Source organism: Microtus ochrogaster, chromosome 15, assembly GCF_000317375.1.
Source record: "Microtus ochrogaster isolate Prairie Vole_2 chromosome 15, MicOch1.0, whole genome shotgun sequence".
Classification (NCBI taxonomy): domain Eukaryota; kingdom Metazoa; phylum Chordata; class Mammalia; order Rodentia; family Cricetidae; genus Microtus; species Microtus ochrogaster.
Window position 1 is genome coordinate 3,411,027 of NC_022017.1, and position 25,502 is coordinate 3,436,528.

Consider the following 25,502-nt stretch of genomic DNA (forward strand, 5'->3'; position numbering starts at 1 on the left):
TGGAACTAGCTCTGTAGACCAAGCTGGTCTCGAACTCACAGAGATCCGCCTGCCTCTGCCTCCCGAGTGCTGGGATTAAAGGCGTGCGCCACCACGGCCCGGCAAGCTTCGTATTTTTTACCTTCTAAATAATATAACTAAATAAATCTATGACTTAACATTACAAGACATTTGGCAGAGGTAAGTTAACAGTAGAAACTGGATGATGGCCCACAAGTTGGACTGGAGGGGAGGCAGTTTGGAATTGAAAGTTTTGAGGTAAGATCCCACAGTGTAAGCAGTGTAGGGTGCTCTTTGCACTACAACCCCCATTTTAGGTTACTGTTACCTAAGGCACAAGAGGAAGTGGATTTTTTTTTAAGCATTGCAGGGATCAACATGAGAAACAGAACAAGAAAGGGGCAAGAAAAAAAAATCCAGAAATACTTGGCTCGGGTTGCTCTTGGTTTCTTGCCAACAGCTCTAAGTGATAGCCTCAAAGCTCTGCATGGGACACAGCAAGGGATGCCGCCCCAGCCATTGGCACCACACAGATGTGCTCACCTCCAGCTAACCATCACTTTCTTGTTAACTGAATCCCAGCTTCCCAAGTCAGAAAAAGAAGGCCCACGGCCAAACCATGCTCAAGTCATTGCATCAGGAGATCCTGCTCCATCTTACCAGATTTCCTACGGCCAAGACGTGCTCAAATTGTGGTGTCATGGGATGATGCTCCATTGCCATAAACAGTGTATTCAGAACAATGCAGATGGTGATGGCTAAGTCTACAAAGGGGTCCATGACGATCAAGTTCACAATCTCTTTCAGTTTTATCCAGTAGGGGTGACACTCCCAGATGAGGAAAGTGTTGGCAAACTTATACCAGCATGGTGGGCATTTCCTCTGAGACTCTTCCAGCTCTGGAGTAAGCAAAGAAGAAAGAGAGCTCTTAGTACACACACACACACACACACACACACACACACACACACACACACACACACGAGAGAGAGAGAGAGAGAGAGAGAGAGAGAAGTGGTTCTTAACCTATGGGGGAGTGTTGGATGACTTTCACAGAAGTCACCTAAGACCATCAGAAAACACAGATATTTACATTACAATTCAAACAGTAGCAAAACTAGTTATCAAGTAGCAGCGAAAATAATTTTACGGCTTGGGGTCAGCACAACATGAGGAACTGTATTAAAAGGCTGCAGCATTAGGAAGGTTGAGAACCACCGGCACAGAGAGAAAACAGGACACACGGTATCTTCCTCTACTTAGGTGGTGTGACTGGAGGGTGCCTGCTGCTGATCCTCAGGCTTCCTTCACAGTAAGGGAGAACGGCAAGTCCCTTCCCTATCAGCAATGATCTAGTTCTACACACAGCTTGATGCTGGGTACAGGACAGATCCTGGTGGCCTGGGTCTAACCTCCCACTTCAGTTAGTTCAGTGCGCACGAGCTGGATGATCTAGAGATGGGACCTCTAGGATTCAGCAGCGACGTTACAAGTCCGAGCAGGAAGTGAGCTGCCAAGCTCGTCAGACAAGGGCACATCCACACAGTTAAGGGTTAGAGATGCTGCCTGTAAGGCAGTAAGTGCAGAGCCTGGCACAAAGGGAATCCTGGGATTCACGAAGGTCTGTGTTCTACAGCGTGTCATTCTGTTTTTGTCAGAGCAGCCATCGAAAGTATAAACACTGAGGCCAGGAATGCCTGGGCCCAAATACTAGGCAAGACACTTACCAACAATTATGGGACCATGAAAAAGTTGAGCCATTTTTAAATTTTTAATTAATTAATTAACTCATTTATTTTGGTGAAAATGAAACAAGCTGGGAGAGATGACACAGTCAGAAAAATGCTTACTGTACAAGCATGAGAATGGGGCTCAGATCCCTAGCACTCAAGTAAGGACTGAGCATAGCAGTGCACGTGTGTGACCCCAGTGCACGTGTGTAACCCCAGAACATGTGTATAACCCCAGTGCATGTGTGTAACCCCAGTGCACATGTGTGACCCCAGTACACATGTGTGTAACCCTAGAACACGTGTGTAACCCCAGTGCACATGTGTGACCCCAGAACAAGTGTGTAACCCCAGTGCACGTGTGTAACCCCAGAACATGTGTATAACCCCAGTGCATGTGTGTAACCCCAGTGCACATGTGTGACCCCAGTACACATGTGTGTAACCCTAGAACACGTGTGTAACCCCAGTGCACGTGTGACCCCAGAACACGTGTGTAACCCTAGTACACATGTGTAACCCCAGAACATGTGTGTAACCCCAGTGCATGTGTGTGACCCTAGGACAGAGATGGAGCTCACTGGTGCCAGCGTAGCCTCCTGATCACTGGTATCCATGCACATGTGCACAAATGTGTACCTGCACACACCTATACTAACACATACACATGCACACGCAAAGGATTAAGCAAGCTAAAATATCTACCAAGTGTCTCAGAACACCCTAGCTGATGGTGAGCACCCTGGATAGTGTATCTGGCAGAAATGCTGTCTCCATCAGCAGAAAAGGTATTGCTGGCTGCCCGCCATACATGTATGTACTATGTTTTCAGAGTACAGGCCAGTGCCCCCACCTTCAGTGAGGGTACAGCTCACAGCTGAGGTAGCCACACAGGATGCACCCCCATGTCCCCTCTGCCACTCTCCTGCCCTTTCCTGCGCTCACGCTTGCTTTCTCGTCCCGCAGTCTTTCTCTCCATCCCCTTGTACAGTCTTTCTTTCTCTCTTACCCTGACTTTGTCTAATGCCCTCTCTCCAAAAGAAGAATCTAGGTTTTCTAATACTTCATGTGGCCCATACACAACGGAGGTGGATCAAGAATTACCCTGGCTGAAGTGAGAGCAGGAGCTTGAGGCCAGCCCAAGAGATGCCCTCCTTCCCAGGTGACCTCCCCAGACACAGACACATGGAACCTTCCGGAGGTTCCCAGACCTGGGAGACTCTCGGCACTGAAAAGACACTGACAACATGGTCTCTCAGACTGTTTAGGAAGTCAAAATTAAAAAGAATGATTGGGTAGCTAAGGCAGCCTGCAGCCACACCAACCCAGATACAAGGCTCAGGTGACAAAACTCCCCTCAAATCTCAGGAAGCGGAAGAGTTGGGATCACAAAACCACAAGTTCCTCAGCCAGTGAAGATGCCTAACTTAAAACCAGCCAGATGGACATCTTAAGACCAAGGATGTAGGTCTGCAGGCCCCAAGCCCAGTTCTACTGATGACATGAAAATCTAACTCCCCCAGAGCTGGGCATCCCTGTAAGCCTAGCACTCAGCAGACGAATGGAGAAAGACTGCCACAAATTCGAGCCAGCCTGGGCTAAGTAACAAGGACTAGCTAGGCTAACTAGTGCGGCATGGTAAGTCCCCAATTTTAAAAACAAAACCCACCAACAATCAAATAAACAAAACAAAACTTTCCAGTGTTTCCCAAGAAGATGGCTGCTGCCTCCCACTCCTCCCGTCATTCCCCAGCCATGGGCTGTGGTCCAGGACGGTAGCTGTATCTTAGCTACCTAGGGTGGATATCTGACTGGCTCCCTCGTTGCTAAGAAAATGGTTGCCTTGGTTTTCGGATTGAAGGGCCTCAGTGAGAGCCACGTGGGAGTTTGCGTGGGAAAAGAAGTCTGTGAGAATTTGCTTCAGCTTCTCTCTCACAGAACTCCCTCCTTTCCCAAGGTAAATTTAGTTTTCTTCCCCAAAAAAAGAAAATGAAAAGGTTCTCTTATTTCCATAAATTCTTGTGGTACATATTTGGAAGTTTGGTTCTGTTCCTTTTTTATCTCCTCTCTTCTCCAAATGTCTGCAGCTCGGTGGCTCTGTGGTGGAAGAGGAAGCCCTGACTGCTCACATTTGAGAGATGACACAATTGCCACACTTTATATTGCACTAGGCTCCAAGTCTTAGCAGAGATCAAGGGGGTTCTCTACCCTCCGGGCCCCCGAGAAGATCCGCAGAGCTGGGGCGAGCCTCTGTGATCAGCTCCAGAGAGCACAATGAGTGTGGGAGGCAGAGAAGAGCCTTGGCTCAAGGCAGAGGCTTGTTAAGTTTCCTTTTAGCTTTTGTTGTTGTCATTAAATATTTGTTTATTCATTTATTTATTTATTCACGAATGAATCAGGGTCTCATTATGCCGCCTCATAGGTTCACTGGATCTTCCAGCCTCAGCTTCCCAAGTGACAGGAACGGCATATATGTATATATGTATACACACTGTACCTGGTGTTTTCATGGGGACTTTGCTGTTACTGACCAGGCTCCACAAGCCTCCAAGGTGAAGTACTTGTTGGGGGAACAAGCTCAGATAAGGGAGTGACGTGTTTGAAGGTTTGTGGGGTTTCTCCTACATTGTTTCTGGGTATTCTGGAGGGTTACCCACATGTCTCAGTCCCAGGGCTTCTGGATCTCTTTACACAGTACACCTCTAAGTTCACCAAGATGGAGGCGTGAGGACCAGGCTTATGGCAAGAGTCTCCTCGACTCAACTCAACAACTTCCAGTGGGAAAGAGTCCCCACGACCTCCGCACTTTTTGCTGAGCAGAGGAAGTGATAGCAGACACTAAGAGCGCTGGCTAGCTGGACGGCTGAAGGGCAGTGACGCCTGTGGCCAGCTCCAGGGAGTCAGCACTGCTCCACGCACCATCACTAACGCTCCTCTCCCCTTCCCCAACGTCTCTCCTCCCTCAGCTCTACTGCTGAGGAAAAGTGAGACTGTATTAGCCTGCCTATATCTGACCAGCCCTGAAACACTGCTCTGCTGAGTGAGTTTGCAGTAGAATAGTGAGAGAGGGCAGAGGGACTTTTCTCCTCAAGCACAGGGTTCTAGAATTTCCGTGGATAGTATCTAAGCTTTTAGATAGGCAAGAGTCTGTTTCATTGGTTCAAAAGCAATTACTTAAATATTTGGATTAAGATAATATCAGAGATTCCCAATTATAAGTCTGCAAGCAGGAATTTAATGCTTTTATGCTTTTATTTAATCATTTCATTTAATTAATTTCATAAATTAATTTCATTTAATGCTTTTAATGGAGCAGCAAATACAGCAAGGTCAGTGGTTAAAACCAGTGGGTCTTTGTTAATGTCTCAGTCTCCTCTAGCCACACAGTTCCGCTCATCAGTCTCAATCAAAGAAGTCAAGACAAGGGAGGACAGGAGGGGTATCTGGGGGTAGGATGGTACGACACCTATGGGAACAGTTGGACCTACCAGAGGTACCAGAATGGTTACAACCACAACTACAGCCACCTCCATCCCCTGAGAGATGCTTCCATCTTTTTTTAAAAAATGTGTGGCTAGTGGGAAGTAGGAATGTGTAGATCAGAATGGAGAGAGACAAGGTCAGTTTATAAAGTGCAAATGCCCTATGGCTTATATCCAGCTACGGCTCCAGAAGCGACTCCTAGCACAGCGAAGCCCAGTATGTCACCCTGGGCCAGGCCACTGTAATGAGCAATCGGTAATCGCTGCTCTGGATAGATAGTTCTCTTGTTCCGATGTCCCTGCCAATAACGAATGTATCTGCTAGAGTTGTTCTTGTTCTTATACACTTGGAAAGATCCTGTCTCGGTCTCTAAGTGAATAATAAAATTAGCCAAAATTTTCAAGCTAGTGTTTCTCAACTTGGAATTCTTACAGTCTGCAGTAATTTCCCTGAAACATCAAGACACAAGCTTGAAGACGCTTACTCTACCACACACTGACCACAACAGGAAGAGAAAACTAGAATGGACAGTGGTTGTTCAGGCTGAAGGAAGTCGCTCAATTTTTAAAAATTAGACACATGAACTGGCATGCTCTCAAGCCCAGTTATGGCGAATCTCATTCTTTGTCTGGGTACCAATACTCCTCCAGGGGGCTTCTTAGGCATTCTCTTTCTGTAGCACCCCAACACACACACACACACACACACACACACACACACACACACACACACACACACACAAATAATGCATCCTGTGGTTAGCAGGATACTTCTAAGGGCCACCACCTCAGGGACATGGTTAGTGCTGAGGCAGAGCTGTGTGTACTCTGAGAACAGTTAAAACAGTTATGTGAAACTAAACCAGCACCAGATGGAGACAATCAAACAAAACCAATAGGAATCCCATGTGAGGGATCCTAGTTACTGAGTTTACCTCCACGAGGAGCCTGGGATCTACACCAGGACTATGCAGAGGGTGGTAGTTGCCAGAGATAACATGGCCTGAAGGAAAATTCTCAGCAGTTCCATGGCATGCCAAGCCGTGTCAGGGAGAAACATGTAGCCTGAAGAAGTCAGCACAGCAACACCACTGCAGATGGGTCAGGATTTGAAAGTGGCCGCTCTGTCTCTGCGGCACTAAGTCTGGTTTGGGCTTATCTAGTGACATATCACATTTTTTGTGGATGTGTGGGGTGTCTGGAGAGTGGCAGAATCAGGAACATGCTCCTTCAGAAAACATGGTTGTGAGGTGAGGTCAGGAAGGGACCCCTACCCACATGCCGTGAAGTCTCACAGTGTCTACCCACGATGGTTTCACTGGAGCCAGTGAGATCCTGCAGCCCTTATCTGAAGTCCTCCCTGCCTATCAGTGTAGGATGCTGGCAGGAAGTCTTAGGTCTTTACTTGATTCTCTGAATACAGCTTTGGGAAGACAGTTTGTGACCCTGGTTTCTATATTTGATAAGATCTATTCCAAAGGCTCACAGAGTTTTAAATGCAGATCCAGGGGCAGGGTTTTATTCCCACACACATTACACACTCACAGATCAGCTGCTCTGCTAAGCAACACAGGGCACAGACCTTCCACTAGTGTATTTGTGACGACACTCATTATGCTATTGATTCTGTCCTTCCGTCCATAGGAGGCGAGCTGGTCCATGGAGACTAAGAGAGATCCAGGGCCTTTCTTCTTGATTTCTACCTCAGTTGTTGCCTGAAAAAAATAAATACCGTAAAGCAAATAGGGTGAGTAAAATTTGGTGAACACAGGCTTGGGCCCCACTAGATCATCAGTCCAGAGTGTGAGCAAGGCCTTAAGATCTGCACTGCTTTCTTAGAGTCTTAAAACTTTTTATTTGTTTTTTGAGAATTCCATATGTGTTTCGATTATGTGGACTCCTGGTGCAGGACAACTGCCTATATTCTGTCAATTATGTTTTAAATAAATGCTTATTGGCCAGTAGCCAGGCAGGAAGTATAGGCGGGACAACCAGACAGGAAGTAGAGGTGGGTCAATGAGAACAGGAGAATTCTGGGGAGAGGGAAGCTCCCTCTGCAGTCCTGTCCAGACACAGAAGAAGCAAGATGTGACTATGCTTAAAATTGTACTGAGCCATGTGGCTAACACAGATAAGAATAATAGGCTAATGTAAGCTATAAGAGTTAATAAGAAGTCTGAGCTAATAGGCCAATCAGTTTATAACTAATATAGACCTCTGTGTGAGTTCTTTGGGACTTAACGACTGTGGGAACCAGGCGGGACAGAAACCACAGTTAACAGACCCCCTTTGCCAACATCCTCAGGTTCACTTACCCCCTTCCCTACCCACCCAACTTCGTGCCCTCCTTCCTCTCCAGCAGCTACACTTGCCAACAGCTCCTCAGCCAGGGCGACTTCACACCCTCGTCTCTGGTTGGGATTCCATCTGGCCTTAAGAACTGCAGTAAAACTGGTCTGGCAAGATATCCTGAGAGTAGCCAACCACTTTCTGATAGGATTTAGGTCCTGCTCCCTAAGACATTTAAAACAAAATGAAAAGAAAAAAAAAAAACTTGGCCCTATAATCCTACTCACTTTAAGAAAGAGAATGTAATAAGTTGGCCATGGATCCTATTAAGTTCTGTGGATGAGACCAAGTCATTTGAATTTAGTCAAATCTTCAATGAACCAAGAATCTGGCTAGGCCCTGAGTACCTTCTCTGGGTAAGCATAAAGCAGGCAGACTACAGTCTGGGCCTGACAACCGGAAAGACTGTTTCCTGTCCTCCTCTCACAGCCATAGCATTCAGCTGGAGTTGTTTTCTTGACAAAGTAAAATTCACCCTGCCCAGAACTCCGGAGGCTGAGATCCTCGGATGCTGCTTCTGCCTGGAGGAGCGTCACTCCCTGCCCCTTCCAAATGGTGACTATACATCAGCCTGGCTCCAAGCTACAGAAGAAAGTGTGATAAGACTGATCTTAAGTATATTGCACCATATGCTTCTCTGGACATTTAAAAATGGGAAATTAAAAAAAAAATCTCACTTTTATGCTGGTGTGGTGGTGCATGTTTTTAATCCCAGTACTCGGTGGCAGAGGCAGGTGGGTCTCTGTTCCTTACTGCCCCTGGACTATGCTCTTTGTGACTATTCGACATCAGATCAGTCTTCACAGATGGTTTAAAAACCACCTCTTTAGTAACCATGCTGTCCCCTGTATTATGCCACTTTCCTGCTCCTTCCATGGTGGTTTGGGTAGACAGTCACCATCTCCACCACAGGAAAAGACATGTTTGTATGAGACGAGAGAAGCATGCCACATCAGCTCCAAAATGACCTTGGTTGTCTTGGAAATAAAACCCTTCTGAGGAGCAACTCAAAACCCCTCTGTCCTTATATTTGGATCTGAAGAACAAAATTTATCTCATCAAAGTGTTTACCCACACTGTCCTACTGACAACACATTTGGTTCACGCGGGTGTTTATGTAGCAGAAGTAAAGAAGAACTGGAGAGGAGAGAGAGCTGCTTTCCTCGGGATCCCTAACTGTAGTGCTATAAAGACATCTGTATATGCAAGAACAACTTAACTGCTATCTCAGATAAATAGACATTTCTCTGAGAAGCCACTTTTTGCTAGTTTCCATTCTGATAGAACATTTAATAAATCAGATTAATCTACTACACTGTAAAAGTGATAATCATGTAAAAACAAACACACAAAGGCTCTATGTATCAGACACTTCTGCCATTGGGTTGACTCTGGATTGTACTGAGTCAACCTTCAATCAATGTATAATGGCAGAGGGTTTCCAGAATGTTCCCCTCCAAAGGATGACGACTAAGGAATGGGAAACTACATATAATGACTTTGATATCTTACTATCTTTTTCCTGCACCTGTATAAAATAAGATATAAATTCTTCAGAATATATTAATAACCTTAAAAACCAAAATTAGTGAAAGAAGGATCTACAAGATCAAGTGAGCTTACTAGATTATCATGCATCATGTACGAGTCCTTCCTAGGAGGCCCACATTCTTGCCTCTGCAGTGCTGGGGACTGGACTCAGGCCATGGCTTCTTTACTCCCAATCCTAGCTGTTGTTTAAAAAAAAATCTCCACATAAACCACAAAAAAGTTGATCTTCAAACTTATTAAGTCTGAATCACTATTATTCCTGTCTTCTTATGGCAAATATAAGGAGGTCAGAGAGAGGGTACAGGGACCAGCAACTGGGTTTAACCGTTTGAGAGACTTCTTTTTTTTTTTTTTTAGTTTTTCCGAGACAGGGTTTCTCTGTAGCTTTGGAGCCTGTCCTGGCACTAGCTCTTGTAGACCAGGCTGGCCTCGAACTCACAGAGATCCACCTGCCTCTGCCTCCCGAGTGCTGGGATTAAAGGCGTGCGCCACCACCGCCCGGCTGTTTGAGAGACTTCTAATCATAATAGATGGACAAGGAAAGACATTGTACAATAAATCCAAATTTAAGCAGTATGTAGTCCACAGAAGGCCCCAGAAGAAAAACTTCAACCTGAAAATGTTGACCACCCTCAACAAAACACAAGGAATAAATAATCTCTGACCAGAAAGTCAAAAGAGTGGCAGGAAACCCCCAACCACAATAGTTAACCAAACTGTTCTCTGATAATCTTTAACATCAATTTCCCAATAAAAAGGCGCAGAATGGATGTGAAAACAGGCTCCATTTTTCCGCTGCACCCAGGAAACACACCTCAACATCAAGGACAGGCTTACCTTACAAGGATAGAAAAAGATATTCCAAGCAAATGGGCAGAAGAATCAAGCCAGTGTGGTCAATTTAGTATCTGACAGAATAGACTTCAAACCAAAACTAATCTACAGAGAGAGGGAAAAAGACTATGTACTCACCAGAGGAAAAAAAAATCTACCAAGAGGGTATTGCAAGTCTGAACATTTACACACCAAACACAAGAACCTTATAGAGCTTTATTCAAAACTGACCACATACTTGAACATAAAGCAAGTCGTCTCAACAGATATAAGAAAAATGAAAGAACCCCCTGCATCCTACCTATCAGACCACCATGGATTAAAGCTGGATACCAACAACAAAAGAAACAACAGAAAGTTAGTTTATAAACTCACTGGAAATTGAACAACTCTCTACTGGATGAAAAATGGGCCAAGGCAGAAATTAAGGAAGAATTAAAAACTTTTTAGAATTTAATGGAAATGAATACACAGCATGCCCAAACCTATGTGCCATGAGAAAGGCAGTCTAAGACACAAGTTCACAGAGCTGTATCAACATAAAAATTGGAGAGATCTTGTATTAGTAACTTAACAGTACACCTGAATATTCTAGAACAAACCAAAGAAATAATGCCCAAAAGGAGTAGATAGCAAGAAATAAACTCAGTGATGAAGTCAATAAAAACAGACAAAAATCAATGAAACAAAAAATTGGTTCTTTAAGTTGACAAACTCTTAGTGAAATTAACTAAAAGATGGAAGAAGATCAGACAAAAAATAAAACTAAAGTTGAATCAAAATCAGAGAAGAAATTTAAAGAGACGTACAACCCCAGTGAAATAGAAGTAGTCATTAAAAGTCTCCCAAATAGATAAAAGCCCAGGGCCAAATGATTTTTAGCACAGAATTCAACCAGACTTTCAAAGAAGCGTTAATGCCAACACTACTCAAATTAATCCACAAAAGAGAAACAGAAGGAACACTGCCCAGTTCCTTTTTACAAGGCCATAGTTATCCTGATACCTAAAACACATAAAGACCTAACTTAGAAAGGGAATTACAGGCCAATTTCCCTTATGAACATAGATACAAAAATTCTTAATAAAACACTTGGAAACCAAACACAAGAATATATCAAAGAGATCATTTACCATGACCAAGTAGGCTTTATCCCCAAATGCAGGATGGTTCAACATAAATAAATTGATAAATGTAATCTACCACATAAACAGACTGAAAGACAAAAACCACATGCTCATCTCATTAGAAAAGGCCTTTGACAAAATCTAGCACTCATTCATGATAAAAAGTTCTAGAGAGATCAGAGATACAGGGGACATACTTCAACATAATAAAGTTAATTTACAGCAAACCCACAGTTGATATCAACCTAAATAGAGAAAACCTCAAAGTATTTCCACTAAAATAGAAGCAAGACAAGGTGCTCACTCTCCCCATACCTATTTGATTATAGAACTTGAAGTCTTAACTAGAGCAATAAGACAAGAGAAGGAAACCAGAGACCTCAGTCTAAGGCCAGATACACTGAATCTGACAGTGGAGAAAGTAGTGAACAGTCTTGAACTCACTGCACAGGAAAGGCTTTCGGAACACTGATAGCACAGGCACTAAGAATAACAAATAATAAACAGAACCTCACGAACTGAAAAGCTTCTGCATGGCAGAGGACACCATCATTCTGACAAAGTGGCAGGCTGCAGAATAGGAAAAGTCCCTTTGTTTTTTGCTTTTGATTTAACCAACTAAAGAACTAAGAAAAACTGGATATCAAGAAAACAACCCAATTAAAAATAGAGCTAAACAGTGTTCTCAAAAGAAGAAACACTGGAGGAGATGTTCAACATCCTTAGTCATCAGGAAAATGCAAATCAAAACCACTTTCAGATATCATCTTAACACCTGTCAGAGTGGCTGAGATCAATAAATAACATGCTGGTGAGGATGTGGAGTAAGGGAACACTCATCCATGGCTGGGGGGACTGTAAACTTGTTCAGCTGCTACAGAAAGCAGTGTGGTGGATCCTCAGAAAGCTGGGACTAGATCTACTCCAAGACCCAGCTACTCCATTCAGGCTTATACCTAAAAGCCTCTGCATCTGTCTTAGGTAGGGCTTTTATTGCTGTGAAGAGACATTGTGACCATGGCAACTCTTATAAAGAAACATTTAATGGGGAAGGCTCGTTTCCAGTTTCAGAGATTCAGTCCATTATCATCATGACAGGGAGCATGGTAGTGTGCAAGCAGACGTGGTGCTGGTTGTATCTTGACCAGAAGGCAGCAGAAGTTGATTGACAGACTCACTGTGGGAAGCTTGATCAAGAGACCTCAAAGCACAGCCCCACAGGGCCACACTTCCTCCAACAAGGGCACACCTACTCCAAGTCCATACCTCCCTGTGAGATCATGTGGTTCAATTACATTCAAATCACCACAACATACCACCACAGAGACACCTGTGTGGCACTGCTCACTGCTGCTCTATTCTTAACAGTCAGACACTGGAAGCACACTATTAGCAGATAAGTGGATAAAGAAAATGTGGAACACCAACACACTAGAATATTACTCAGATGCTAAAAAATGAAATGGTGGGGGGGAGTGGATCACCTAAACTCAGGATAAGTTAGTTCCATCTCTTCTAACCCAAATGCAGGATCTATCAGGGTGCTTGGCTACTGATGTACAGCCTCCTGAAGTGAGTCCTTCCCACAAACATACTAATGCTTCTGCAGGGGGCTGGTTCTGACCACAATTCTCCAGATTTGCCCAAGGAAGCTCCAACTTCATTCCAATTCTAAATTGCTCCCACAAGAAATACACAACTGAACTTTATCTGCCAGGCACTTTTTCTTAGAACTAAAATGTATAGTGTTTGAAACATGTCCTGAGAGCCTTTGCAACCATCAACCCAACATCCCATTCAAACATTTCTGCATTCTCACGGTATTCTGCTTTGGAACAATCTACAGTAACTGCTTTTCCTCAAAGGGGCTTTACAGTCTTAGAAAGAGACCATTGTCCTAAGTCAGGCAACTCGAATCTTCTATCCTTAGGGCCAAGAGAGGGAACGGAGCATGGGAGATAAGACTGAGCACCTCAACATCAAGGTCAGCACATCTGACCTTCATAACAATGAAGACCCCTCTCTCGGGGAGGAGACAAAGCTTGGACATTTGCAATCTGCCTCAATAGGTTTTCAAGTTCAGTGGGATTTCTGGGTGCTGGTGGCACCTGTTTTCTTTATGAGAAAGAGCAAAGATTCTCACTCTCCCAGTTCAGAAAGAAAGACACAGAAAGTCTCCTCCTCCCATGCTTCAGCAAAAACCAAGTGCAATAATTCCTGAACCATGAAAAAGAAAACCATCATTCAAACCCAACCACACAATTAATGAAGATGTGAATGTTTTTTATGAGATGCTAATAATATAATGCCTGAAGTAATTTTTTAAACTGTTATTTATTTTATATGAATGGGTGTTCCCTGCATGTATGTCTGTGGAGCATGTGCATGCAATGCCTGCAGGATCCAGAAGAAGAAGGCATCAGATTCCCAGGAACTGGAGTTACAGACAGTTGAGAGCTGCCATGTGGGTGCTGAAGATCAAGCTAGGGTCCTATGGAAGAGCAACTGGCGCTCTTAACCTCTGAGCCATCTCTCCAGCTCCCCTTCTTCTGTTGTTTTAAGCAGTGTATTGCATTTCTTTTATTTTCTTTTTCTTTTTGTAGAGACAGGGTTTCTCTGTAGCTTTGGAGTCTTTCCTGGAACTCGCTCTTGTAGACCAAGCTGGCCTCGAACTCCCAGAGATTCGCCTGTCCCTGCCTCCCGAGTGCTGGGATTAAAGGCGTGCGCCACCACTGCCTGGCCCTATTGCATTTCTTAACTGAACTCAAAGAACAAAAATACACATGTGGTGTAACCTAAGCGTGGATACTGGTGCTACAGCATCAGTGGCTCCTCTACCAGCCAATGAAACATGAACATGTGTGAAGACAAGTTAATTCTTGGTTATGGGCACACTCCAACATGTCTGATAGTGGGGTTACTGTATCTCTGCCCAAAGAGATGGTGACTATTTTCTGGTATAGGCTGCCAGTTAGTAATTAATACCTTAAATTTCATGACAAAAATTATAATGTCTAACATAAAAGTATTAATATGTCCTTTTAAGAAAAATGACTATTTCCCTAACTTTGTAAAGAAGCTAATAGTTCAGCTGTCAGAAATATCTCTTGGGCTTTAGGAGACCTTGGTTTCACTTCCACATATACAAGTTACCAACTCTCTCGCTGAGGACAAAAATCACAAAAATTATGTGATAGTAAGATGTGGTGGCACATCTACATGTTCAGTACTTGGGAGGGTGAGGCTGGAGGATCTTGAGTTCCTTGCCAACCTGGCTTACATATAGTGATCAAGGCCAATCTGAACTACACAGTGAACCTTGTCTCAAAATAGGTAACTAAATAAACAAAACCCAAGAGTTAGAAACGTAGCTCATTCACAGAACACTTGCTCAGAATGTGCAAGGTCTTGGGTTAGACACCTAATACCACAAACAACATGGATAGCTGATAGTTACATAAATAAGAAAATCACAAGGAAGGGAAAAATAACTAACAACTTCTCGTCTCAAAGGCAACTTCCATAGTCTTTCATCAGTTGTCTTTTCCCCTCTAAGTCTGTCTTTATGTGGATCTGATCTCAAGCCACATAACAGATGCATCCTACTTTGTTTGGTTCTTCATGGGCTGATAATGCAACGAACACATTTTTCCCACACCATTAACAACCAGCCCTAACCGAGGCATTATGGCTTCTAATAAAAGGGTGCTCCTAGTTATGAAGACCCTGAGGATGATGACATGTGATGTGGGATTCCCCTCTGTATCTTGTGAATATGTTTTATTACCACTGAATAATAAAGAAGTTGCTTTGGCTTATGGCAGGGCAGAATAAAGCCAGGCGGGAAGTCCGAACAGAGATATAGAGAAGGAGTAGGCAGAGTCAGGGAGATGCCATGTAGCTGCCGAAGGAGACAGACACTGGAAACTTATTGGTAAGCCACAGCCTCGTGGTGATACACAGATTAATAGAAATGGGTTAATTTAAAATGTAAGAGCTAGCTAGGAATACATCTAAGTCATTGGCTAAGTAGTGTTATAATGAATATAGTTTGTGTGATTATTCAAGTCTGGGCAGCTGGGAAACAAAATGCAGTTTCTGCTTATAGATATGCTCTTGCCTACTGCCTCTTCCTGTCATGGTGGAGCTCTGGTCTCCTGGTCTTAGGACTCTTCATTCTGTCACCATCATCCTTAGAGCCACTTTAAAGACTTTCCTAAGTGCCTACTTGGTACTAGACACTAGGATCCTCTGAAGGCCCCAGGAAGAACTCTGTAGGTCACAGTATAGGGAGGAACAGAAGCCATACTCCACAACTATCTGCTCAACTGAACCTCAAAAACATTTTGTCCACACAGTACAAAAGAAGCCACTCACCAAACTAAACCTAGCCAAACCCAACTTAACCCAACCAAACCTAACCAAATCCAACTCAATCCAACCAAACCTAACCAAACCCAACCCAACCCAACCAAACCCAACTCAACACAATCCAACCCAATCTAACCAAACCTAACAAAACCCAACTCAAGCCAACCCCAATCAAACCAAACCTAACCTAACTCAACCCAACCAAACCTAACCAAACTCAACCAAACCAAACCTAACCCAACAAAACTGAACCTAACCAAACCCACTCAAACCCAACCAAACCTAACCTAACCCAACCTAACCAAACCCAAGCCAAGCCAACTGTCAAGACTGACCATACCTTAAGCTGAAGTTGAAGACACTTCCTGGACACCTCATCCCTTTTCTTTGGGGAAAACATCGGCTTTATTATTTGACTTATAAACCATAAACCTTCCAGTACAACGAAATTCAATTTGAATATTTGAATTTTGGAGCTGCCCCAACTGCACTACCACATGACCTACCCTACTTTCCACTGGTATCAATTCTTGTCTATTTCCCCAGAGAATGTAACTAATTAGGTATTAAGCCCAAAATTTTCCCTAGATACAGAATCAGTGAAAATCAAGTAAAAAGGTAATATAATGGTGCTATCTTTGTTTATTTTGGCCAGCTTTCTGGGCTACAGGACTTGAGTTATTGTTCATCATTAGTTCTCATTGTAACTTTAAACAATCAAGTCTCCAGAAGGGCAATACCCAAGCCAGTGAACAGAGATGATGTTGAAACCAACCGGAAGAAAAGAACTGGGTTTTCAGAGTGTAACAGTTCTAAAAATAACTTATAGACCGGTCTAGAGGTGTAGCTCTGTGGGAGAGTTTTGGCCTTGCATGTAGAAGACCCTGGTCAGATCCCAGCAACAAATTCAACTGTCCTGCCAGACACAGAAAGGAACGGGACATTTGTAGTTTGTAAGAAGCTAAGTAGCACCGGGTAGTGGCGGCACATGCCTGAGGCAGGCTGATCTCTGTGAGTTCGAGGCCAGCCTGGTCTACAAGAGCTAGTTCCAGAACAGGAACTAAAAGCTACGGAGAAATCCTGTCTCGAAAATCCAAAAAAAGAAAAAAGAAAAAAAAAAAGAAGCTAAGTAGCTAAGGGACAAGGCATTTTCCTTTTAAATAAACAGGCAGAGAGATAGGAAGCAACCTCAAACACATTCAAACTGACCTCTGAATTGTTGTTTTCTTCCATTTCTGTCTACCCAGTGTATGGTGCTAGAGAGGGAACCTAGGGCTGGTGGCATGCCGAACGCCATGTCTTCCATAAAGCTACTGTGCTTGCCCTATCTTTTGGATTTTCACCGTTCGGCCAACAACTGCCCTATGCATCTGTAATACAGATGGCTCAGAACTATTTCCCCATGATTATCCACTTCCTTCCCCACATGCATCGTGCTAATTAAAGGGCTGGCTGTCTTCATGCTGTTAGAGATACTGAGTGGTTACAACACCGGGCCAACATGCTGCCTCAGGGGCTCACACCGCTGCAGAGGCACCGAAGACCTTTGAAGAGTTGGAGATGGGAATGGTTAGGATTACTGAGGTATAATAACTTAAAACCTTAAAAAAAAGAGCTTAGAATTTAAAGAAATGCTAAGACATGGCTTTTCCCAAAGAGGGGAACCATTACTGAGGCCTTAAACAATCAATTCCCTGAAGCTGTCATCTGCTGCTCCTTCAGAGCCTGACAACTGACCCCATTTAAATTTATCTTCTGCTTCCATGTCCTTCCTCCCCCATGAACTATGTGCTCCTCACTCAACCTCCCCCTCCCCCTCCTCATTTCTTGCATGCCAAGGCTTTCTGAGACTCAGGGTCCAGTTCTCTCTTGGTCTCCACTACTAGCATTGCTGCCTGGTATAACCTCTACCCTGGCATAATACATAGACATTCCTCTTTGGAAAAAATCACATCTCATCCTTGTAGAAGGGCAGAAAATTGTTCAAAAATAATATTTAAAAAAATAGAAACATTAAGGTCTTTAAATTCCAAGCTGTTTTCCTAGTAGGAAAAAAAGATAACGGAAGAAAGCAGTGATTTCAAACCGGCTCAGATTAAGTCACTGGTAGTGGCAACTGGTCAGTTTCATTCCATCCTGCAGTCAATCAAAGCAGGTGTGTACGGGAGGGGCAGAGGGCAGACTGATTTGCCCAGGTGGAGGGAAAGATTAAGAGGCAAAATAAAAGAAGCCCAGCAACACGGAAGGCAGGGCAGGAGGAGACAAGCCAAGTGTAAAGGAGAGGAGTAAGGGAAGATTAAGAGGCGGAAGGGGAGTAGGGACAGTCGGAAAGACGGGAAAGGCAGCTGCGTTAACCAGAATGGAAGGCAGCCTATGAGGCCGGCCGGCTGGACGGACAGGAGGGGTGCAAGAGCCGAGACTGCCATGCCTAGCCTGGTCCACTGTGTACTTCCTTACACTGTCCGTAGCTGCCTTATCTATTTTCACCTCAGGCAGGAGCCGCCCGATGTGGGAGCCGGGTCCGATGAGCGACACCACGCCATTGCAGTCCACGGTGCTGTTGCGCTTCACGCTGCGCCGCAGGCTGGGGAAGATGCGCGAGGAGCGGCTGCACTGGCTGTAGCCACTGTAGCCGCTGTAGCTGCTGCGGCGCTCGCGGGCCCGGATCGGGATGAAGAGCGAGTCGCGCCGGCCCTCGCTCTCCTCCACCGTGCTGTGCTCGTCGTCTGCGAACTCGTTTTCTGAGCCAGGGTCTCGGAACCTCCCGGGGCCCCGGAAGCTGAAGATGCTGCTTTTGCTGTTGTGGCGGGAGAGGAAGGGTGAGCCTGGGATGCTCAGCAGCGACTGCAGAGGACAAAGGAGAGAGAGAGAGGGGTGAGTGAGATATCAACCAACCAGCAGCCTGATGCACCCCTGCCACACACCAGAGATTCCAGAAGGATGTCCAAGGTCTGTTACCGTTCATCACGTACTCTTAATCACATCCCGCTGCCCATACACCTGTCTACTCACCTATGGACCCTGCACACAAATCAGGTTTTTTTGTTTGTTTGTTGTTGTTTTGTTTTGTTTTTTGTGCTTACTACCGGCTCTCACAGAAAGTGCTTTTAAACATCGCCCAAGTTGGACCGCACAGCCCACGAGCAACAGTTGTCCCTCTCTCCACAGGTACCTGTCTGGAGCTGATACTACTACCAAATGCCATTGGTTAGTTAGTGAGCTGCCATGTGATTATCCCTCCTCCACTTTAAAGCCAACAGCTTTTAAAATCAGAATTTTAAGTGGCTGTGACTAATTTATCTCCTAATTTGGTTGGTTGTAAATTACATAACTCCCAGCACTCCCATTTTTGAGGAGCACTCTACCAAGTTTTCATTTTTCACCTTCAACACCTGTTTCCATTGCACATTCCCTCCAAAATTTTATGAAAGTAAATTTTTATGCTTAAATGTGTTTTATTGATTACCATGGAATACTACTCTGCATCAAGAAAAATATAAATAGGCAACCTTGAAATTTAAAACTTTCTTCTGTGACCATGAGTCCCTAAAACATTTTTCAAATGATCTCATATTCAGTTTTTATTATAATTTTTATGAATGTAATTGATCACACCACACACACAGTATACATGTGACAAGCAAGTAACTTAGACGCAGTTATTAAAGTGCACCTCTTGATGAGATGGCTATTTCTCACTGTGCCTCACTGTTTGGTGACAGGATTACTTATGAGTAGAGGGAGACATGGTTTGCCCACGCCCATTCCTAATAATTCATTTTAAGTGTTGGGAAGCTTTATTCATGCAAATATAATCTTGGAAAGAATTGTGTTATAATGTCATTCAATTCTTTGAACACCTTCCAAGTTATAAACCAAAAACCACATGGCAAACCACCAGTCAGATGTATTTATTAGAGGAGCTGTCAGCCAACAAATTCACTCCTCTTTCCATCCTGCTGAGAGCAGCTAACACGCTAATGGACGCACTAGCTGGTGAAAGCTGCCCCGGCCCCACCCGCTGGACTTCTGAGGACCTCAAGAAGGGTGGTCACCATGAGCTACTCTCTCACTTCAAGGCAGCTAACACAACAGAAAAGGGAATACTCAAAACTATGTTTTATTTTCATCAAGGTAGGCATTTTAAAATAAAATGGTTCTATCAAAATCCCTGCTTTAAATACATTGTATCAGTCTTCAGGCTGAAGACTCGAAGGGCCTCCTTAGTTTATGGGAGTCTGCAACTCGATCTAAGTGATAAAGTGTTCTCAAGGCCAAAGAAAGTGGTCAAATTAGTCTTGTTTTCATTTGAAAAAGCATGGCCTGATTTTTTTTAAAATATATGTTTTCCCCTCACAGTAACCCAGTCCTGACCTTACAGCATGCCAGAACCTTCATAATTATTTTAGTCTTAAGAGACACATGTAAGGAAGAGAGGGATTCAGAAAGTTTCAGAGGAGTTAAGGCTCCTGTGTTAGAGAACATTTTGTAGGTGTGATACTTTCAATTGTCCTTTTATCTGACATCCTTAAGGAAATGAGCCATACAGGCCACCTGGGTAGTGAAAAAAAGGGAGCCCCTGAAAAGAGAAGGGGGAGGGGGAAGACCTCACTAGAAAGACAGATGGACAAACAAAACAGGGGCATCTCTGCTATCTCCCACAGTCATCTTTGATAACCTGTATCCTAGGACACAACTGAGTGTGCTTTACTTAACTTCACTGTTTCCTCAAATGTGCACAGGCAGCTGGCCCCCTCTAAGACTGTGCCCTTCAGTGGTTCTCACACTCTTCCTCCCTACTGTTCAGCCTACTCTACCTTCCATCAAGTCCTCAGCCCCTCTGTCCAAGTGAAACAGCTTTTCATTGTTGTTAAATCTCCCTGGAAATCATCTACAAGCTCCTTATGGGCACATGCCTTTTTTCCTTATCTCTGTATATCCCTTGGACTGTTTTGTATACAGTAACCACATTCCAAGGCTTGTATTCTGATTATACACTGCAAACTGGACATGCTCACATGTAAGGGTCCCTCTCCCCTCTGAATGGATCGTGTTTCATTGACACTTCCTTGTGAGTTAATTGCTACCTAAAGAAAGATATTTTATTTAACAATAAACTTTAATTTTATTTAATAAAATGCCTATTGAGTCTCAAAGCTGTGGCTCTATTAACTTCTGGGATCAAATCAGATTTATGAAATGAACAGGTCTTACTTCTTATTTTTAAAATTCTTCTTACCGAACAACTAAGTGTCTCAGCTCTTCTCTGACAGTCAAATCAGGCTACTAGGAAACATGACATGTATAGATTTTTCTTGGGAGAATAGCTCTCAGGTGCTCTGGACTTAAGGGATGGACTTAGGTTTTCCACACACAAGTCTGTATTTGTCCACAGGCTGTGATTGCCAGCTGTTTGAACTGCGACACATAGGTGGTTTTAAACCCCTTTCATCTCCTCTCACGTTTCCTTCCCAACAGCACAGGGATTCCTCACATGGGATCCAGGGACTTCCAGTCATCCCTCAGGTCTATTCAGCATCCTCCCTCCCAACCAGCTCAGAACTATGTGGTGATAATACTATGTCTGTGTATCAGTGAGAAAGAATGGCAGGGGAAGAAATTCTAGAGGAGAAGGGAACTGAGTCCAAATGGAGGCCCTAGTGCCTATTCATAGCCTGGATACACTAGCAAGTCTCTCTAGGTTTCATTTCCTTCAGTCCTAACAAATACAATCAGAGAAACTGCAGGCAAGTCCCAGGACAAAGAATGCTGCTGCCATGTGGGGCATCTAAGTCTAAGCCAGCCTTGGCAGTCAGCCATAGCCGCGAGTCATCCTCAATTTTTTTCAAATGGAGAAATTAGAGGAAGTGAACACTTCCATGCAAAGCAGGACATCTCAGAACCCAGTTTTATTTTCTAAGAGAAGGAGCAATCAATGTGATTCTGCTAAAGCCTATAGATTAATCAGAGAGTATTGAGCAGCCAAGCCGAGGAGCAGCAAGGTATTCATTCTGGAGCCATCACTGTGCTCCAGACAAGGACAGAGCTACAACAAAGCAATAATCACAGTCCCCAAAAGAGCAGGAGTGGGAGGAAGGTGATGAAAGAGACAGTGAGGTGACTTCTGTGGACCATGATGACCATGTTCTAGAGGGAATGAAGTCAGGTTTCTGCATGCCCTGCATTCATTTGGCCACCACATCTGAATGATAGCCACGGGTATAAAAGCTGACTTTAGACTTCAGCAGAAGAGAGGATGTAAACACAAATAGACAAGTAGATAGGATATACACACAGTGAAAAGCAACAAAGACACAACATGATGGAAAGATGGAATAGGAGACTACTGCTGATGTGGAATGCCCTTCTGTACGCTGTGAATATGTGTTGCTTTTATTAGTTGATGAATAAAGCTGCTTTGGCTATGGGAGGGCAGAATATAGCTAGGTGGGAAAGCCAAACTGAATACGAGTGAAAGAAGGTGAAGTCGAGGGGATATCAGCAGTCATAGGAGAAGCAAGATGTGAGGTAACAAATCATAAGATTTGTGGTAAAATATAAAATAATGGGAATGGATTATTTTAAAAATAAGAGCTAGCTAGTAATAAGCCTGAGCCATTGGTCAACTTTTATATTTAATATAAGCTTGAGTGTTTATTTATTCAAGAACTGGAGGGTGGGAGAGAAACTACCAGTTACATACTACTTTGGGGGTTAGGATAATTCTTCAGAGAAAGATGTGAAGAACAACTATGATATGGACATTTACAGATAGGACAACTCTTAGGGCATTTCCACACAAGGTAGAAAACAAATGTCACATATGAGAAGTATCTGGTAGTTCATTCTGGATTAAGGACTGGATGCCTGATGACACCCAATGACTAGAGACGGGAGGATGGATTGCATTCATATTGGTATAGGTGATGCTGCAAACCCTACGATAAATAACCAGGACGTAGTTAGCAAACAGAATTACTCTCATTAGGGAAGGTCATTCTTCCCAATTAAATAATTCTGAACTGTCAATATTTTCTTTAATACTCAACTCAAGCTCTTATTTCCTTTGGTAAGATTCTACATTTTCTATGATATGGAAAAAATATGATGGTCAGGGAGCATCTACATCTACAAACATCTGCTGTGCCCTTGCCTATTTTCCTGAGGTTTCAGGAAGAAGGGATATGGTGTCCTTTTCCTGCTAACAACTACATCTATTTCCCATCATCCAAGCCTGTCACCCATTTCTATTCTTTTGTAGTTCACTCTCTAACCTGACTTTGCCAGCTTTTGTTCCTCATTATAAAAGATCCTTATTTTCATCCATACTCTTTTTTGTGTCTATTTATTTTGAAATTTTATTTTATGTGTATGTTTTGCCTGTGTGTATGCTTGTGTACTATGTGCATGCCTGGTGCTGATGGAAGCCAAAAGAAGGTTTGCTGGGAATCAAACCTGGGTCTACCGGAAGAGCAGCTGACCCATCCTGGCAGCTACATGTGTTGTTTTCCTTCTTTCAAGACAGGGTTTCTCTGTAGCCCTAGCTGTCCTGGAACTCACTCTGTAGACCAGGCTGGCCTTGAATTCAGAGACCACCTGCTCCTGCCTCCTCAGTGCTGGGAATAAAGGCGTGTACCACTACACAGAGTTGTGTGTTGTTTTCTTGAGACAGAGTCTTGCTACGTAGCCCATGTTGGCCTTGGCCTTGGCATTCTTTTGCCTAAGCCATCTGAGTCTTGGAATTATCAGCATGTGATATGGTTATCAAGCTTCCAAACGTACTCTTTAAATCAGTATTGGTTGTCTCCACGTCATTCAATGTGGCACCCATCTTCACTATATTATATTGTCACTTAAGTCCTCGATGACTCTTCCACTGCCAGTTGAAGGAATAGTTTCAATTCAAATTTTACTAGGCACCTCTGTTTAATTTCAGTCCACTGACTACTGTCCGGTATTCTCCAACCCTTCTACTCATATAGCCTACCAAACCACTGTTCTTTAGCATCCATAAACCATAACAGTCATGTCTGTAGCCTGTGTTCTTTACCTGATTTGTTCTTCCTGAGTGGTGTCATAGGTTTCATGGTTTTAGTGTCTATGCTCAGGTCAGGCCATCCTCCTAGAACTGTCACTCTCATTTACTCTGATGTCTGAAAGACCTCAGCACTTAATTATACTCAAGTAACTCAAACTTGGGATGTCTAAGCCATAATATACTTTTCTTTCAAACCTGGAGCATCCTTTTCTATTGCTTCTGCCTCATCAGCACGCACATTTGTTATTTGGGACTAATTTCTGTCTATCCTTTAAGACTCATTCAGAACTTATCTTTCCCAGAAAGTTCTGGCACATGACTCCAAAGCAACCCTAATATGCTTCATTTATGAAAAAAATATATGGGGCTGGAGAGATGGCTCGGTGGTTAAGAGCACTAGCTCCTCTTCCAGAGGTCCTGAGTTCAATTCCCAGCAACCACATGGTGGCTCACAACCATCTGTAATGAGATCTGGTGCCCTCTTCTGGAATGCAGGCACAAAATGGAGGCAGAATGTTGTATACATAATAAATAAATCTTTAAAAAAATATGCAACACACACAGACATTACATGTGGATGGCATACTACACAGTAAGAGCCCAAGGGCAGGAATGAGGTTTAACCATCTCTTAATATCTAGGACCTAGGACGATCCTTGAGTCTCGGTAGCTACCCCATAAATTCTTGCTACATGAACAATGAGAATTATATTTTAGAAAGTGATCTGTTGACAGTATAAGATCCTACTTCTAAAAGTGTTCTGCCAGATATTATAGGCCTATAGTCAAAGTTGGATGCCCCAATATTACAGAGAAACCTTGGGTAACTGTCTAGGCAGCCAGCTGTTTCTATTATCTTACATTTTTTGGAGGTTGCTTGCTTGCACTTCCTGCTTACTCAGTTAATATTACTTTCCTCTCAGGTCTTTGAAGGGCTGAAGACTTGTTACAGTTAGAACCCTCTCCAATCTTATCTAAGGGCATACTAGATACAAGACGGAGACTCTTCAGGAAAGACAACTATTGGAACAATTGCTGTAATTTGCCAGTCACCTACGCTCTGGACATCTGGAATGTGTACTTGCTGGATGTTCTTGTTGGTTGTAGTTTCATTTTTGTTTATGCTCTTTCTTTTCTCTGAGCAATACTTGATAACTTTTCTTATTGTCTATAGTTTTATGTTAGAATTAAAACCTTCTTAATTAGACAAGAAAGGAGAAATGTTCTGGGAATTTGGCCATTCAGTCTAATGACCAACGGAATGGAATGGGCTGGCTCGATGGGCAGTCTTCTCTAAGGACACGTGACCCTCTGAGAAGCGAGGGAGATGCTCTCTCTGGGATGTGGTAGGCTTCCTGATGCCACAGCTCAATGGCCTGGTCCTGAGCTTTCCTTATCCTTCCCTGGTGGTCGAAGAGGCAGAGGCCCCACTTCATTCTGTATTTGTGTCTGTGTTATTTCCATTTCGTCTGTGAATAAATAAATCCTGATCCTAGACTTCCATGGATTGTCGCTTGACACTGCTCTCTCCCCTGCAACTGTGCTCTATCCACAGCTAACAAGTCTGCAGCATTTTTTTGAAATGGGAATTAAATGGTCATCAAATATTTTTAAAACCCAAAGTAGTTCATTATATGCTGATATTTACAATAATAAAATGATAAGCAATTGACAGTTTCTCCACCTGGTCTTAATTTCCACATTTATCAAAGCTGAATAAAACTGGAGGTTTTTAATACATTACAGGATAGTTTATAATACTATATGGCCACAAAAATTAATTGTTAGAAATTGCCACGCTCAAAAAGACTTTCACAACAGCTATTATTTGCAACAATCACATACAATTAGAGCAGTTCCACCACATATAGGAGAAAAGCCCCTCCTGCTGTTTGACCTCAAGGCTTGCCAGTGTGATGTAATTGCCAGTGAGATGTGATCACCAGTGTGATATAATCGTCAGTGTGTCGTAAATCACCAGTGTGATGTAATTGCCAGTGTGATGTGATCGCCAGTGTGA

The 25,502-nt window shown here is 43.5% G+C and overlaps 1 protein-coding gene across 1 annotated transcript in view; it reads right to left on the bottom strand.

The window, feature by feature from the left end:
• Nucleotides 1-25,502, bottom strand: part of Scn8a (sodium voltage-gated channel alpha subunit 8) — a 108,813-nt gene that overhangs the window by 44,727 nt on the left and 38,584 nt on the right. The window contains exons 11-13 of the mRNA XM_005353869.2: nt 17,932-18,288; nt 6,795-6,927; nt 661-899 (exon numbers count right to left, since the gene is read on the bottom strand). Of these exons, the coding sequence (XP_005353926.1) occupies nt 661-899; nt 6,795-6,927; nt 17,932-18,288 (729 nt within the window). The remainder of the gene's footprint in view (nt 1-660; nt 900-6,794; nt 6,928-17,931; nt 18,289-25,502) is intronic.